At 42.6% G+C, this 18,503-nt stretch overlaps 1 protein-coding gene across 3 annotated transcripts in view; it reads right to left on the bottom strand.

Moving 5' to 3' along the window:
- The window catches only part of TRPM6 (transient receptor potential cation channel subfamily M member 6), a 166,239-nt gene that overhangs the window by 32,187 nt on the left and 115,549 nt on the right, over positions 1–18,503 (bottom strand). For all 3 annotated transcript variants that reach the window (XM_059142330.1, XM_059142327.1, XM_059142328.1), the window contains exons 24-27: positions 17,577–17,770; positions 13,398–13,530; positions 4,684–5,825; positions 3,919–4,031 (exon numbers count right to left, since the gene is read on the bottom strand). In XM_059142330.1, the coding sequence (XP_058998313.1) occupies positions 3,919–4,031; positions 4,684–5,825; positions 13,398–13,530; positions 17,577–17,770 (1,582 nt within the window). The remainder of the gene's footprint in view (positions 1–3,918; positions 4,032–4,683; positions 5,826–13,397; positions 13,531–17,576; positions 17,771–18,503) is intronic.

The following is an 18,503-nucleotide window of genomic DNA, read 5'->3' as shown; positions in this document are numbered from 1 at the left end:
CTTTTAAAAATGTATCCAGATTACTATGCGGAAAAATGAAGCAGGGCATTAAGATCATGAAAGATGAAGCCCTATGGAATTACTAACTCGGATCTAAAGCTTCCTAATAATAAATTAAAAGATTCACTAAGTGAAAATGTGAGCATAACATATTGGAATTTGTGGGATATAGCTAACACAATGATTAGAGGGAATTTCATAGCACTAAATGCCTATATTAGAAAAGATGACAGTCTCAAATCAATGACTAAAGCTTCTAAACAAACTAGAAAAAAAACAAAGCAAAATAAAACCAAATTGAACAAAAGAAATAATGAAGAGCAGAAATCAATAAAACAGTATTCAGAGACAAATCAATAAAACCAAGAACTGGTTCTTTGAAAGATCACTAAAGCAGATAAGCCAGCAACCAAACTAAACATGAAACAGAGAAATGCAAATATAGAATATTATGAATGAGAGAAGTGATGTCACTACAGACCCCAAAGACAATAAGGGGATAAGAAAAGAATATTATAAAAAACTAGATGCCAATAAATTCAACAACGTAAATGAAATGGACAAATTCTTTGAAAAATACAAACAAAGCTCACTGAAGATGAATCAGATAACCTGAATATGCAGTCCTGCATCTATTACAGACATGAATTTATAGCTAAAAACTTTCCCCAAAAGATAGTTTCATTGGTTAATTCTACCAAATAATAAGAATTGCAATGGTATCTGTTCTATACAAACTCACCTAGAAAACTGAAGAGGGAATACTTCCCAACTCAATCACTAAGCCCAGTATCACCCTGATACCAAAATCAGACCAAGACATTACAAAAGATCGACAGACAAATATTCTTCAAGAATACAGATGCAAGAAATATCAGTAAGATTTTAGAAAAATAAATATAGCATACAAAAAAGATAATACATCATGGTCAAGCAGATTTCATCCTAACCAGGCTGACTTAATATTCTAAACAGTGCTTCTATATTATAAATTATTATAATTAATCATATTAACATAGTAAAAAGGAAAAACCATCTAATTGTATCAGGAAGTACAGAAAGAGCATTTGACAAATGCTAACCCTTATTAATGACAAAAATTCTCAGAAACTAGGGGTAGAAGGGAAGTTCTTTTGATAAAGGGCATCTACAAAAAGAGCTACAGATAACATGGTTTTTACTGGTAAAAGCCTAAATGCTTTCTCCTCCTAAGAGCAGAGAAAAGGAAGCATATCAGCTTTTGCCACTTTTATTCAATATTATACTAGAGATTCTAGCCAGTGTAATAAGGCAAGAAAGATAAATAAAATATGTGTGGATTTGAAAGGTAAAAAGTACATCTGAAAAGTGAAACTATCTTCATGTGTAGTTAACATGACCATTTACATAGAAAGTTCTAGAGAAGGAACAAAACCTACTCAAATAAATTAGCAAGTTTAGTAAGGTTGTAGTATATAAAACCAATATTTTAGAAAAATATATTTCTCTCTATATATATGAGCACCCGGGCAGCTCAGTCAGTTAAGCATCCAACTCTTGGTTTCAGCACAGGTCATGACCTCAGGGTCATGGATCAGACTGTGTTGGGCTCTGTGCTCAGCAGGCAGTCTGCTCAAAGATTCTCTCCCCTTCTCTCTCGAATAAATAATCTTTAAAGATTCTATTTATTTGACAGACAGAGATCACAAGTAGGCAGAGAGGCAGGAAGAGAGAGAGGGGAAGCAGGCTTCCCGTGGAACAGAGAGCCCAATGTGGGGCTCAATCCCAGGATCCTGGGATCATGACCTGAGCTGAAGGCAGAGGCTTTAACCCACTGAGCCACCCAGGTGCCCTCGAATAAATAATCTTTAAAACATATTTATTTGTACCTACCACCAACAAATAATCAGAAATTTTTTATAATTACATTTATAATAAAATAAAAAATATTAAGTACTTAGGGAGACATTTTTAAAAACATGGGCAAGAACTGAACACTTCTGGCACCTGGGTGGCTCAGATGGTTAAGCATCTGCTTGTGTCTCAGCTCATGATCCCAGAATCCTGGGATCAAGCCACATGTTAGGCTCCCTGTTCAGCAAGGAGTCTGCTTCTTCCTCTCCCTCTGCCTCTCTCCCCTGCTCAGGCTCTCTCTCTGTCTCAAATGAATAAGAAATCTTAAAAAAAAAACCAAAAAACTGTACACTGAAAACTACAAAATATTACTGAGTGAAATTGAGGAATTTCTAAATAAATAGACATAGCATGTTCATGGATCAAAAAACTTATTACTGTTAAGATGCCAACTGTCCCCAAGCAATTCCACTCACCCCAGCAGGCTTCTCTGTAAAAACTGTACAGCTGATTCTAAATATATGTGGAAATGCAAAGAAACTAGAATAGCCAAAAAACAAGACAAAAAAAACAAAACAAAACAAAAAATCACTTTGAAAAGGAAGAAAAATTCTGGCAGAGCTACACTACATGATTTCAGTATTTGATATAAAATACAGTATTCAAGACAGTATGGTAATACCATAAAGACAGACGTGCAGATAAATGGAACAGAACAGATCCAGAAATAGATCCATCCATGTTATGGATTCCATGGTCAATTAATTTTTGACAAAGATGTCAAGGCAACTCTATAGGAGAAAGACAACCTTTTTACCAGAAAATGGTAGGGGAAAAATTGGTATTTGCATTCAAGGAAGGAATGGAGGGCGGGCAGGAGGAAGGAAGGAACAAAGCAATAAAGGCGCGGGGGAGAAAAAGGGTAAGAAGGAGGGACTTCACTCCTCACCTCTCGCCAGCTACAAAAGGTAACTCAGAATGGGTACTAGACCTAAACATCAGAGCCAAAACTATGAAGCATGTAGGAGAAAACATGAAAGAAAATCTCCGTGATCTTGGATTTTGCAAATTTTCTTAAATAGGGTACAAAAAGCACAGACTCAAAAAAAAAAAAAAGAAGTGGACTTCATCAAAACAAAAAATGTATTCACTTCAAGGAACATTTATGAAAAGGAAAAGGCAAGCCACCAAGAGAAAATATTTGCAAAACATATATCCAACAATGGACTTAAATCTAGAAAAATTCTCACAACCGAATAAGACAACCCAATTTTTAAAAGTAGTCAAAATATTCAGACAGACAGGTCGCCAAAAATGATATATGGGTGACCCAAAAAAGCACATAAATGATACCTCCCAGCACTCGTCATTCCAGAAATGCAAATGAAATCACCAGGAGATCCCACTCCATACCCCCAGCTATGGCTAAAGTTAAAAAGACCCAGTAGGGTGCCTGGGTGGCTCAGTGGGTTAAGTCTCTGCCTTCGGCTCGGGTCATGATCTCAGGGTCCTGGGATCAAGTCCCGCATCAGGCTCTCTGTTTGGCGGGGAGCCCGCTTCCTCTGCCTGCCTGCCTCTCTGCCTACTTGTGATCTCTATCAAACAAATAAATAAAATCTTAAAAAAAAAAAAAAAAAAGACCCAGCATACTAAGGATTGGTGAGAACGTGGACCGCTGGAACACTCATAAGCCACTCCTCATAAACAAAATGGTACAGCCACTTTGAAAAGCAGTTTGGAAGTATCTTCTAAAATTAAACAAATACTTACCATATGACTCTGACATGCTTACTACTAAATATTTACCAAAGAGAAACTGAAACATATGTCCACACAAAGACTTATGCACAAATGTTCATAACAGCTTTGTTTGGAATAGCCCAAAACTGAAAATAACACAAGTGTCCTTGAACATGTGAGCTGATAAATGAGCTGTGGCAGATCCACTCTGATGACTCTTACATTTATGTCTTTACTCCTTCCAGTACAGGACCATTTTGTAGTGTGCCGGACACCTGACACTCCAGAGAAACAGAGCTAAGACAGGCGACTACCTCGATGGCCAACGACATAAAACACACTTACTGGCACCTGCAGCCCTTGTGTTTTCTTCTTTTTCTTTGATGACCTCTTATCCCTGATCAGCATTTTTGTTTTGATCCATGCTGACTGCCCCATTTCTGAGGATCTTGAAAGATCTGTAAGGGAAAGGGTTAGCAAAAGAGGTTTAAGATTGCTCAGGGAGCCATTTTGCTCTACAGATAACTGAGAATGGGAAGAATGAGGATATAGTCGAAGGTGATCCGCTTTTTAAAAATACTAGTAATGCACAGAATTTAGTAATTTAAGAGTTTTTAAAAAAAACCTTTTTTAATCTTTTAGTACATACGCACTTGAAGATTATTCATTCATTCATTCATTCATTCATTCATTTATTTATTTATTAGAGATCACAAGTAGGCAGAGAGAGAGGAAGGGAAGCAGGCTCCCTGCTGAGCAGGGAGTCCAATGCAGGGCTCGATCCTAGGACCCTAGGATCATGACCTAAGCCGAAGGCAGAGGCTTTAACCCACTGGGCCACCCAGGCACCCCTAAAATTTTTATTAACATATAATGTATTATTTGCTTCAGGGTACAGGTCTGTGAATCCTGAGTCCTACACACTTCACAGCACTCCCCACAGCACACGCCCTCCTCAATGTCCGTCCCCCAGCAACCCTCCCCCCCACCCCAGCAACCCTCAGTTTGTTTCCTGAGATTGAGAGTCTCTTATGGTTTGTCTCCCTCCCTGGTCCCACCTTGTTGCATTTTTAGTTTTTAAACAAACGGACAAAAATGTTCACTTCTTACTTTTAATCTTAGAGATCTTCAGTTTCTCCTCCTTGTGGAATCTCCAACTATGACTCCGCGTGAAGGGCCTATCTCTGCGGAAAGGACTGATCCAAAAGGACGTGTTTGGCTGCAGCCACCGTCCCGTGGCTGAGCAGTCACTACTGTGGGCCAAGTTTGATGCGTGCTGAGAGAGGGATCTAGCTCGGATCTGCCTCTGGCCTTGGCTGCTCTCTGTAGAGTCGCTGTTACAAGTGGAGGCCAGGCAGGTCTGCCATTTCTTCCTGACGCTAAACACGCCAGTTTCATCACCTTCGGAAAACGCCCAGTTCACATATCCACCCGCAGTTCCCACGCTGTCGCCTTGGGAAGGGAGGGAGGTCACTTTCACTGGCGGAGACGTGCACATCAAAGTGGGCAGAACTTGCTCCCCCTTGTCTTGTCTGGCTGGCCTCCGAGCGAATGATCCGTGCTGTGCCTCGGGTTTGGGCACGGAGTCCTGAGCTGAGACACCGGGGCTCGGCCAAGTCAGACGAACAGGGACCTCGCTCTGGGCCACCTGTTTGGTCGCCAGCACATCTGCACCAGCTTCCACGGATGGTCTGAACAGAGGCAAGTCCGTTTGTGCAGGAAAAGGAGCTTGCCTGAGATAAGAAGGGACCAGGAGAAACTGGCCATGCTTTGGCTGTGCTTGCCCGTCAAGGGACACCCCAGAAGCCATGAAAGCGGTTCCTGTTTCATGCTTTTCCTGCTCATCTCTTACATTCGAAGCCTCTCTCTGACTGTCTGTGATCTCAAGCAGGGGCCCCTTCTGCACTGTCGGGGTGTGCTGGCTTCTGGCCAGGCTCCGCAGCAAAGAGGGAGGCATGCTATAATACTGGTATTTCTTCTCCGCAGAGATCTCCGTGCTGCCTGGAACCCCGACACAGATGACGTTACTCCAGCTGTGTGGCAGTTTTCTGCACGTCGACTGCTTGCTGCTGGCCAGGAGAGCCTCATCCTCTTGTAAGGTGTCAACAGCAGAAAGGAATTTCAGGGTATCCACTGCCAGGGCAGAGAGGTCCTGCAGGTGTCCCACTTGGCTGTCCAAGGACAGTAAAGAGTCCTTTATAAAAGACACTTTTTCATTCATTTCTTTCATTTGGAAGTACATCTCTGTAACCCTAATGGTAAAGGGAGGAAGAAAACCAATGAGCACGTTAAGCCAGTGGGAACCTGCCTTGCTTTCTTCCCACCCTATTCCCACCCTTAGAAGGCTCTCTAGCCTCAGCTGCTTCCCCAAGTTGGGGGAGTCATCTTCTGTCTTCTCATCTCAGGTGATGTCACGCCTCCTATAATTCCTACTACCACTCCAAGGAGGAAACCCTATGCATCTACTTTTCTAGCCCTTATTTCTCTCCAGCATTTCGGAACCACGTTTCAGGCTTCCTGCTAGTTCTCTCTTGAATATTCCATCCACCAGCCCTACTGTATTCATTAACATTCACTCATTTCCATGGCAAATATCCAAAAATCTCCTACTGACAAACACCAGGTTATTCTGGATAGGGAAAGGAGATCTTGAGGAAGAAGCCAGAATGAGAGGAACAGAATTAATAATCAAATATGTGATTAGAAAAAAAATTTATAGATCTTAAAAAAAAATCCAAGTCTATAGTTCAAACAGGTTTCCCAAGCTTCACACAAAATCCATTTTAAGAGTCCTACAGTCCAATAAAGTCTGAGGCAAATTTTTACAATTATTTTGAATACTTTAACCCAATATTACGATGTCCAGCCATTGATTTACGTAAAAGGAACACAAGACATTTTCAGCTATGAAAGTCAAAAGTTAAATGGCAAGTCGAATCCAATTAAATGTGATAACTGACTTAGAGACAGAGAGAAATAATGAAGGAAATGCTGGAATATTATCTGTATATCTAAATATCTCTATTTGGGGATGGGTTTCATTTTGTACCTCCCCTCAAAAGAGATATGTTGAAGTCCTAACCCTCTAGTACTCCTAGATGAGGACCTTATTTGGAAACATGGTCTTTACAGAGATAATCAAGTTAAAATGAGGTCATCAGGGGCGCCTGGTGGCTCAGTGGGTTAAAGCCTCTGCCTTCGGCTCAGGTCATGGTCCCCAAGTCTTGGGATCGAGCCCTGCATCGGGATCTCTGCTCAGCAAGGATCCTGCTTCCTCCTCCCTCTCTCTGCCTGCTTCTCTGCCTACTTGTTATCTCTGTCTGTCAAATAAATAAATAAAATCTTTAAAAAAAAAAAATGAGGTCATCAGGGAGAACCTAAGCCACTGTGGCTGGTGTCCTTATAAAAGGGAAATTTGGACACCGAGAGAAGCTCACCCTACAACTTCAGTGATGGGTCTACAAGCCCAGGAACACCAGGGACTACCAGTACATGCCAGAAGCTAGAAAAGGCAAGGAAGTATTCTCCACTATGGCCATCCGAGGAAGTATGGCCCTCCCAACTTCTTGATTTTGGACTTGTAACCTCCAGAACTCTGAGACAATAAATTTCTGTTGTTATAGGACACCCAACATTTGCTACGTCATTATGGCAGCCCTAGGAAAATAATACAGCTTTCTAAGCTTAACAAAATAATAAATTACAAAGTATCTCCTATTTGGTTATATAAAAACAAACTCATACCCACAAAAAATAAAATATTTTAAAATAAACTGTAATTTAGAAATTATTCTAACAAATGTGATGACGTGTTTGTATCCTTTAAAAAATCAAAAGCTTTTACAAATTGTTGGGACACCTGGGTGGCAAAGTTGGTTAAGCAGCTGCCTTTGGCTCAGGTCATGATTTCAGGGTGCTGGGATGGAGCCAGACATTGGGCTCCCTGCTCAGTGGGGAGCCTGCTTCTCCCTCTGCCCCTTCCCCCCACTTATGTACTGTCTCTCTAATAAATAAATAAAATCTTTTAAAAAAAAAGTTTTTACAAATTGTTATGGAAAAAATTACAAAGACTCCAAAGGATGTGAACAAACAATTCACAAAGATAAAACAAAGAAGATAGGGAAATATGGTAAAATATTCAACCCCATTAGGAATGCAGAGAAATGGAAATTAAAATTAGTTCATCTACATTGTAACAACATTTTTTTTTTTTTTGCCTAGAAAATGGTTAAAATAATTCAATGGCAACAAAGGTACACCATTGGGACATTCAATTAGGCAATGTACGCAAAGAGACTATGATTTCACTACGCTAAAACAGATATTCTTTACATTATGCAATATTAGGCAGTCATTAAAAAAATCACACTTACATTACTGATAGCAATTTCCTTTGGCTATTTCTGATGGTAGGCATGGGGATGTGGATGTGTGTTATGTTCTGTATTATATACTTCAAAATTTGGTATAAAAACTTTAAGTCAAGAAACAACAAAAGTTAAAAATATGTTTACAAATAATGTTGAATTATTTGAAGAAATGTTTTTGATGTATATGGGGGGAGGGGCGCAACATAAAAACTTGTATAAATTTTTTTTAAAGATTTTATTTATTTTGAGAGGGAGAGAGTGGAAGGAGAGGCAGAGGGAGAGAGAATTGCAAACAGACTACACGGAGCTCAGAGCCTGACACGGCGGGGCTCGATCTCACAACTCTGAGACCATTATTTGAGCCAAAATCAAGGGTCGGATGCTTCACCGACTGAGGCACCCAGGCACCCCCAAAACATATGAAAGACTAAATGGGGAAAAGGAAGTTTTCACAGTGTGCTCTGGCTTATGACATTTTTTCTTTCTTTTCTTTCCCTGTTCTATTCTTTTATTTGGGTAAGTAAGTATTCTGGCCAAATTCTCAACAAAAATCTTTGATAGACAGAAATAAAGGATTAAAAAAAGGAAAAAAAAACCAGCAAGGAAGGGAATCTCATCAACAGTTTCACAGCTGACATGACTAGAGGCAGAAATTAAAAATGATCCCCGGTCTCAGGTGGGGGCTGCAGCAGAAAGCAGTGGTTGTACTCTAAAGATTTAGCATTCGGCGGCAGCAAGCATTTCCCAAAACAGTGTGCGATATCCCCTCCCTAGAATGTATCCCAAGTCACATGGATTGAGAAATCCTCCTCCTCTTTCTGGGAGCCTGGCAGACAGGAATCAAAGAACCAAAGGGGTGATAGTTTCTGTGTTTATTATAGGGGGGTGGGACCCTCTCTTTCTTCCTTCCGCTATAGAATTCAACTTCTGTAACCAAGCAGAAGCTTAATAAATGCTTCCTGACCTTCTGGAACCTGCAAAACGAGAATGAGCAGAGATGATGAGGGGAAAAGCGCAAAATATATGTATATTCCCTTCCAAATATGCTTAATTAGAGCCTCTCCATTTAGTGCACTGTTTCATCTAATTCAAAAACAGAACAGTTTGAGCGGCAGTAATGGAGGCTCATTAAGTTCCATTAGCAGCCGCCGCATCCAACGGATACAATAGAAACCAGGAACGATTCACAGCAACAGGTAACGTGCAACAATACAGACCCGTTAGACAAATAACCTGGTCACCCTCACATCGGGTCTTCTTGCTTTCACAGGCATTTTTTTTTTTTTTTTCCCTACAGCATTATGACCCGGGAAACACATTTTAATTATATTCCTCACCCACCAACTCTATCAACTTAATGTAGACTTTCAGTCATTCTGACATACAAAATCAATTCTTACCGGTTTAGTTTCCCCTGTGTACGACTGGAGCGTGGAGCATAGACCAGGACGGTCATTGTGTGACTGTGGGTCTTTGGAGAAGATGTTTTAAAGTAAGATTGTAAGAAGTATCCTGGTAATCGTCATGATAATCACAATACTCACGGAGGGCTCACTCTGTGCCAGCCATGTTACAAAGGCTCTGCCTTATTATTTTTATGTAAACCGTGTAACAACCCCATAATGGAGGCACTCCTATTACCCCTTTCATAAAAGAGGTTAGGTCACATGGCCGGGCACAGGGCTGGGATGGAGTGAGGCCTCGAACCCAGGCAGTCCACCTCCACATCCAGTGGCATTAACCCCCACCCTTGGGCACTGGGCATCGGCTGAACAGCTCAGCAGGGATCTAGGCCAGGCTCTCACTGGGGGCCTTCGAGGTGTGGGAAGTGCTAAATGAGTTAGACTAATGGTTCCCGTGCTGGGAGGTGCTCACAAATGTTTCACAGCAAAACAACGACAGGACCTGCTCCCACGAGGACTCTACTGAGTCACAGTGTGACTTGTTTAAAAATGGAGCATTTTCCAGGGGCACCTGGCTGGCTCAGCAGGTAGAGCGTGCCACTCTTGAGCCCAGAGTTGTACGTCCGAGCCCCACGATGGCTGTAGAGATGGTTTTAAGAAAATAAAATACAGCACTTCCGAAATGTAACGTGCTTAATATGGGGAAATATCCCACTAACATCTTACTCCACTGAGTAAGAACAGAGACAGGCAAGTGCTGGCTTCTATCGCTGGGGCCAAAAAGTAGCCAGGGTTCCCGAGAGAGGAAGACCTAGAACCTCTGGAGGCCTCCTCTTCCTCTCGTCTCACAGCTGACTCAGTTCTGGAAGGTGGCAGGGGACCTCTTCCTCACGGGAGGGGCCGCACACATCTCATCTCCTTTCCCTTCCTCTTCAGACTCGCTCAGCTGCCTCCGGGACCCCCCACGGCTCCGCTGTGAACCCCCCGGAGATGGGCTCCCGGAGGCTAACCGCCTGAACGGAAGCCTGGGGAGGCCGCTGGCGCACGAGGGAACACGGATGCTCGATGTTCTCAAGAGTGAAATGGGGGCTGCGTCATCCAATTCTAGAGCCACGAACGCCTCCAGAATATGGTTCAGAAGCTACGTACCCATCTCCCTTCCGCGCCTTCCTCTACCCAAGGGAAACCCGAGGAGGAACAGAACGATATGCAAAGACTGATGGTGCTCGTCCTACGACCGCCGACGCCACGGCTGTTACTGGATTCCTCGTCCGTACATGTCTGGTCCTCCAGGTTCACACCAGGTCCCTCTGACTCGGAGCGCGACGCTTCCTAGTCGACCTTCTCCTCTTCTGATCGATGCTGGCTCCTCCTCCCCAGAAGCCCTTCTTCCTTGCTCCGTTACGCGGGCCTTGGCACCCATCACCGGCCGCCCTCAGCCGGCTGAGTTTCCTCACTTTCTTGCTTCCCGGGCCTCATCACTTCCCCCGTCGGGCCCTTCCTGTCTTACAAGGGTCAGGCAACTCCCGAATCTCCTTGTCCAGCTCAGTCTTTGCCCCAGGACTTCATAGCCTCCCATCCAAGACTAGAAATCTCTGGCTAAATATGCAACAGGAGCCTCGAGATCAACTCAAAGCTGAAACTCATTGCTTGTCCCCTTCCCCGCGTCTTTTGCACATCTTTGTTCTATCATGGTGGCGCCACTTTTCACCTAATTACCCCCATGGCAGGTCGGACAGTCTTCCTGGACTCCACCCTCTCCCGTGGCCGCAGGTCCATCCCTAACACCCCTCATGAACTGCCTTTTTTTTTTTTTTTTTTGAGATTTTATTTATTTATTTGACAGAGAGATCACAAGTAGGCAGAGAGGCAGGCAGAGAGAGAGAGGGAAGCAGGCTCCCCACCAAGCAGAGAGCCCGATGCGGGGCTCGATCCCAGGACCCTGGGACCACGACCTGAAGCCGAAGGCTTTAACCCACTGAGCCACCCAGGCGCCCCTGAACTACTCTTTCTAAACATGTCTTTACTCATCCCTTCTGCTATGGCTTGAATGTCGGTATCTCCCGAACCCCCTGTTGCCGTGCTAACCCCCAAGGGTGATAGGATTAGTCACCAGGGATCAGGGACTGATCCCTGCTTGTCTTCACATTTCGAATTCCGACTCTTCACATCTACACCGTGACTGGAGGAATCTGCCTAGAACTTCAGTCAGTCCGTCTCTGACACCTGAAACTCCTTCCTTCGTTTACAGCGTAAAAAGTAAGGGGCTCTCCGTGACCTCGGCCCCATTCATAATCTGGGGCAGGGAGGTCGTCTCATCTTATGGATTTACTCCCCTTTTCTTAGGATTTGAAAGAAAAGATGTATTTAGAAAGAAATCACCCTCACAGTTTTTGAAGCCTGTTTTTACTTTCTTCGAACCCTTCCGATCGGTCAGCATTCCGTCACCTACTTCATCTACGTCACCTCAGGTCATCCTCACGGCACCTCTAAGAGGAAGGTCTAGTTCTGTGTGCATTTCACAAGGAAGAAAACAGACACCCAGAGCCAGCTTGCCCGAGTCCATGGAGCCAGTAAGAGGAGAAACCAGTCTTCATCCGGCTCCATCAACTCCTATCTGGGCACGTGTCCTAGAAAACAGAGAGCCAGGCTGGCCCACAGGGCTCACTGAGCACATCTACGAAGGAGGCAGAATGTGCGGAAGAGGAAAAGGGGAGAGAAGCTCATCAAGCTCCGGCCTGAAGATATGAGTTAAGGAAAACAGAATTTGCGTGCTCACAGATCTTTGATTTTTTTCTCAATATAAAATCTGGTCTGAGAGTCAATCGGCCATCTAAATACATATTTACATAATATAATATTATATATATAATATTATATATATAATATTATATATATATTATATGATATACTATTATATAATATATTATTATAATATAATTATATATATAATATATATCATATATTATATATCATATATTATTATAATATGGGAGCAATTGAAAAGCCCAGAAATAGGACTTATACCCATAGCAAGCCATTCAGAGAGCTCTTCATGTAACTCAATTTTAAAGAACGCCGTATGTAAGGATTCACTGTCTATTCATTGGGACGTCAGAAAAAATACATGCATAATGAGGTATAACTGTTTATAGCTGGGAGAGGGCCCAGGCATTAAGCCTTCTCCCGGGGCAAACTGCTGCCTTGCTTCTCCTCCTGTAGTTTCTCCCTTTTCTGGTGAATCACCCCCAGGATCACAGATATTTGTTATCCCCGGGTGAAAACAAAATAAGGAGCCTCACCCGTCCCCGTCTCCCCAGTGCTATCAGCACCTGGCACTCAGCTTTCTCTAGTCCTACCTGCCATTGGTGGACACCCCGTGCTGTCTCAGGCACCCTCACTGGCTACCCCTGCAGCCAGTGGCGCTGCGGTCCCGCCGGATGTCTCTGCCTGGCCCGCCTCCCTCAGGTCTCTCCCCTCCAACTTCTCAGTGGCCTTCCTGCCCCAAGCTATGCCCTGAAGAGTCCAACCCAACTCAACCGAGTCAGGGGGCTGACTCTGGCAGACCCCTCCCTCCCATTGTTTTCTATTCCCTTACGCAATTGACTTTTTTCATCACTCCTTACCTGACATTAAATTACATCTTTTTATGTGTTTCTCTGCGTATTTATCCTCCACACCCCTCGCCCCTCTACCCGCACACACTAGAACACAGATCCTATGAAAGCAGGCACTCTTGTCTCCTATTTACCACTTATCTCCAGTGACTAGAAGGGCATCTGGACATAGTAGGTGCTCAGTAAATATCTATCCATTACAGAAATATTATACTCTACCAGACAGAACTGTAGAGAACCCAAACCTCATCTACGGCCATACCACCCTGAACACGCCCGATCTCATCTGATCTCGGAAGCTAAGCAGGACCGGGCCTGGTTAGTACTTGGATGGCAGAACCCAAACCTCTGGGTTTTGAAAGTCCATTTTTCTACTTCTTCAGACTAGCAGCAGAATCAGCTTTAGGGAACTGGGAAAAGGATGTATCTTTCACCTTTCTGAGGTCACCCGGATTCGTTCCTCACAGCTATAATTCAGACTTTCCATCTTCTCGTGGAAGTATATCCCCACGCACTGCTCCTCGAAATCATGAAGTCTTTTCAGATCCTCCTCACTCAGGTAGAGTTCTGTGTAAACAAGCAGGGTACATTAAAAACAACAAAAAACCAAACATTATTTGTCTTTTTTAAAATAATTTTTCATTATTTATTTATTTGAGAGAGAGAGAGAGAGAGAGAAAGCAAGCATGAGAGGAGAGGTATCAGCGGGAGAAGCAGACTCCCTGCTGAGAAGGGAGTCCGATGTGCGACTCGATCCCAGGACTCCAGGATCATGACCTGAGCCGAAGGCAATCGCTTAACCACTGAGCCACCCAGGCGCCCCTTGTCTTTTTTTTTTTTTTTTTTAAGATCTTATTTATTTATTTGACAGACAGAGAGATCACAAGTAAGCAGAGAGGCAGGCAGAGAGAGGAGGAAGCAGGCTCCCCGCTGAGCAGAGAGCCTGATGCCAGGCTCAATCCCAGGACTCTGGGACCATGACCTGAGCTGAAGGCAGAGGCTTTAACCCAATGAGCCACCCAGGTGCTCCCCATTATTTATCTTTAATAGGAAGCTGATACGGAGTAGGAGTGGCTTTTCTTCTACTGCTGTTGAAAATCAATAAACTATTGCTTGTGTGAGAAAACGCTGCTGCCTTGCCATGCCAAATTCCTAATATTAATGGAGAAGCACTGTGCAGAAACAAATAAAAACACCAACTCGGTTCTTCTCTATTGTCTTATAAACAGGTGTGGGAATCTGAAGATGACTCATGTGCAAGAGATATTTTCTGTCCAATATGCTCATAGATTAGACTGTTTCTACACATTAACAAAATTTCACTACATTTATATGCACATGGGGGAAAGAACCTGATTGTCTTTTTTCCCTGCCAACTATTTGGTAAATAAACTGTAGGTAAAAATCAAGTTTGGTGAAGTCTATTCTGTTAAATTAATCCAGCAAGTGTAAGAAAGTTTCACTTTGTTACACTGAGTTTGTAGATATAGTTGACCCCTGAACAACAGGAGTTGAAATTCACTTATATGTGCTCTTGTTTGTTTGCGGTTTTTTTCCCAGTAAATACAGCACACTACTGTATTTTTCTCCCTGACGATTTTATTTATTTTTTTTAAAGATTTTATTTATTTATCAGAGGGCGGGGGGGGAGAGCGAGCACAGGCAGACAGAATGGCAGGCAGAGGCAGAGGGAGAAGCAGGGTCCCTGCTCAGCAAGGAGCCCGATGTGGGACTCGATCCCAGGACGCTGGGATCATGACCTGAGCCGAAGGCAGCTGCTTAACCAACTGAGCCACCCAGGCGTCCCAGTCCCTTACGATTTTAATAACCTTTCTCTTTTCTCTAGTTCACTTTTAAGTCTTAGTATATAACACAAGTAATACCCAAAATATGTGTTAATTGATTGCTTATATTATCAGTAAGGCTTCTGTTCAACAGAAAGCTATTTAGGAGTTAAGTTTGAGGGGAGTCAAAAGTTATATACTAATTTTTGGCTGTGCAAGGGGCTGGCACCCCAACCCCACATTGCTTAAGGGCCAACTGTGTAAGTTGCTCTACTGGAAACAGAGGTATTATTGCCGGCCAAAGGCTGAAGCTATCCACTTTCCTTGACATGATTATAATTAACTCACAAAGAGACACATTTGTTTCATGATATTGTGGAGCTAACACACATCAATGTCAGTCTTCAGTGATCACATTCCATCTACTACTTTGGCCCTCAGTCTGACCTAACAAAAAAATAATATTAGCTCATAAGCAAGTTTCTAATACTTGAAAAACATATAAGTGGCGCTGCAAAAAAGGTTTAAAATGGAGCATTCTTTTCCTTCAGTGGTTTCACTTAAATTAGGGAAAAACCCGTATGTTCCCTCAAACTTAGAAATCCAAACATTTATTTTCCAATAAAATGAGACAAAAATATTAATTTTAAATTGATAAAATGGGGCAAAGAAAAAACAATATTCAGCCATAAAAATCTATCCACAACTCAAGGACATACTTATTTTATGATTTCATGGTGTGGAAGAATCAGATACTGAAAAAATCCAGTAACAACCCCCCATCCCCTGCCCACCAACAAACTCTAAATGCCTGTTTGCATTAAAGAATCTCTAGTGAGGGAGAAACTTTGCAGTTATCTTGATTTGATCCTTCTGTGGATTCCTGAAAGCGAACCACCCAAAGACAGAACCACCCAAAGACAGGCGAGGCTAACGTCTGTGGAACATTCCCATGACTCTCCACCAGGTGGCACTGCTGCCCTGTATGCACACGTCAATCTTCACTAACGCAGTGGAAGAAATTTCACAAAAATTCAAGAATTTTCCAGGACTCTGAATGAACACTATCCATCAGAAATATACTTGAGTTATATACAGAATCATCCTATAAGCCCAGATGAAAGAGAAGCTGAAATCTGACCAAATCCCAGCCAATTCCAGGATCTCTCACCAGGTTCACATGCTAACAGCTTGCAGGCGTTCCACAGCCATTCCCCGGGAGGGCTATGAGAAGCCTAAAAATTATAGTGTAATTATAAGCCTTTAAATTAACTTCAGTTAGGTGGTGCCTCTGTGGCTCCATTAGTTAAGCGGCCAACTCTGGATTTCTGCTCAGGTCGCAATCTCAGGGTCACGGGAGAGAAAGCTGGGCATTGGGCTCGGCCCTCAGTGCAGAGCCTGTTTCGGATTCTCCTTCCCTTTGCTTATTACCCCTCCCCCCAATCCTGACTCTAAAATAAATAAATAAATCTTTTAAAAAAATTAAGTCCAGTTGTACTTTGGCTGAATATTTGCAGGGGAGCTGGGGAGGGCGGGAAAGAAAAGTAAACTCCGAAGTGACTCGAAAAAAGAGAGAAATGCTGCACTGAGACAACTGCCAGGAGAAACCAAAGCATATCCACCCTGGCAACCTTGTCATAACACCCGCCCCCTAAGAGCACCGTGAAGTGTGTAATCACACTCCCTTATCTGAAACAACTGGAACGCCTGTGTTTTAGAATTAAGAGTTTGCCTGGTCTCGTTTCAGAAAGGCAACACAGTGCATATGCCGTAAGTGAAGTAAAACCCCTACCTGAGGCTAGGGCAGTACCTAAAAGCCAACACACCGGGTTTTTTTTTTGCAGCAGAATCAATGAATATTCACGCTACGAGGGATAAAGAGAATAAATGGCTTCACATTAGTCCCATCTGCTTCTTTTGTCCAAATGACTCTCTAACTTAAGAGGAAAAAAGCTTTCTGTTTTCAGGGGTATTTTGGACGTAGGAATTGAGATAAGGTTTATGGATTTACATATTTCCTCTATACATAGGAATTACCTCGAAATGGGCCTGCTACCATTTGTGAAATTGCTTGAGAGGAACTACAATAGATCTCTGAAACCACAATAAGAAATGTGCTATTATAACAATTAGCGTCAGAGTCATATTTGCAGAGAAGACATGGATAAGCAAAATGAACTAAGAGAATCTCCAAATATGCAGACTAAAGCACTAAGAAGGAGCGGGGGGAAGGGGAGGAAAAGAAAAAAAGGAAGGAAGAGGAGGAGGAGGAAGAGAAGGAGAAAAGAAAAATAAGAATCCACATTTCTCCATCTTGAACTGAAAATATGAAACAACCATACGCAATCATCTCCATTCTCAGCAGATTAGGAAGCAGAGAATCAGGACTCTAATTTCCAAGTGAAGCCAAGTCTGTCTTTCTAATTTCTCTCAGCCCGCAAGACCTCCTGTGACTCCTCTCTGTTTGGATTCCCCGTTCGACAACAGGGAAACGAGTAATGGGTCACTGCGAGTACTCCCTAGGAGTTACTCGGGTGACTTCCCAGGTGATCAGAGAAAACACTGATTTCCCAGGTGACATGGAGCCTTAAACATTCACGCAGAGATCCTGTTCTTATCTCTTCCTTTCTTTCAAAGTACTGGTTCATCTCCTCATAAGGTACCACAACTACACGATGAGATCAATGTATCTGCTTAGACCCGGGGTCTGGGCCGATATGCTATTGTATGGGAAGGCCCAGAGACTTCCATCCCATGCCCTGAACCCAACTTCATACTTTCACCTTGGATCTCCACGCTTTACCCAGTGCCCCATAAATGAAAACATACTTAATCCAACATCACCCTCTTCTTGGTCGTTTGGAGCTTGGTGATGGCAAAGACGGCGAAGAAGGAGACCAATGTGGCTCAGCAGGATGAAAGGGGGGGGCAACCACGGCTTCTGGTGGTAGGTCATGATGTAGCGATAGCGATTGTATTTCCACAGTTTATTGGAGATGGATTTCATATCTACATAGACGTTACTGTCAGTTGCAGGGAATAGAGGGATAATGTTTTAAAACAGCATCCTAAAATATAACAGATTCTTTCTCTATTTTCCAACTTTTATGATTGGCTCGCTCAATATTCCCAGCACTTAGTCAACAAAAATAATATCCATTGCCTTTGTGATTCTTCCTCTACCCATACAAGATATATTAGCACCTTCTACAATCAAATAGGCTAATCAGAATAATAAAAAGATAGAAATTACAATCAGAGAGAAAAATGCTAATGTTTTAAATGCAATGAACATAAAACTGCCCTCTGGAACTTAACACTATTCTTGGTTCACCATCTCTTCTCAAATAAGCAGCTCTTTTCAGTCCATAATTTGCCATTCACAGTAAAAACTGCTAACGTTTCTCTGTATCATTAACGAACTAGAAGAGATTCTCCCAATGTCAAATGTGAGAACCGACAGAATAATCCTAGTTAACACACCCAAATGAAAGAATACTAATGAAGAGACAAAGAAGAAAAATCGGTTCATCCTAAAATAATCAATAAGCAGAACTCTGATTTAGAAACTACATAAAAATTATTTACATTAACTTTACAATGAAAATAATCCCTTATGGGTAGGCCACCTGGATTATCCCTTTCATGACATCAATTTTAATATGCAGATAGTATGTTAAATACTGATACCATAGAACTGGCAATGGAAGTTGTGGTGGGTGGTGCATTATTCTAAAACAATGTGCCATCTCCTAA

Source organism: Mustela lutreola, chromosome 12, assembly GCF_030435805.1.
Source record: "Mustela lutreola isolate mMusLut2 chromosome 12, mMusLut2.pri, whole genome shotgun sequence".
Taxonomy (NCBI): domain Eukaryota; kingdom Metazoa; phylum Chordata; class Mammalia; order Carnivora; family Mustelidae; genus Mustela; species Mustela lutreola.
Note: the sequence above shows the minus strand (reverse complement) of the source record. Positions and strands in the feature narration are given on the sequence as shown.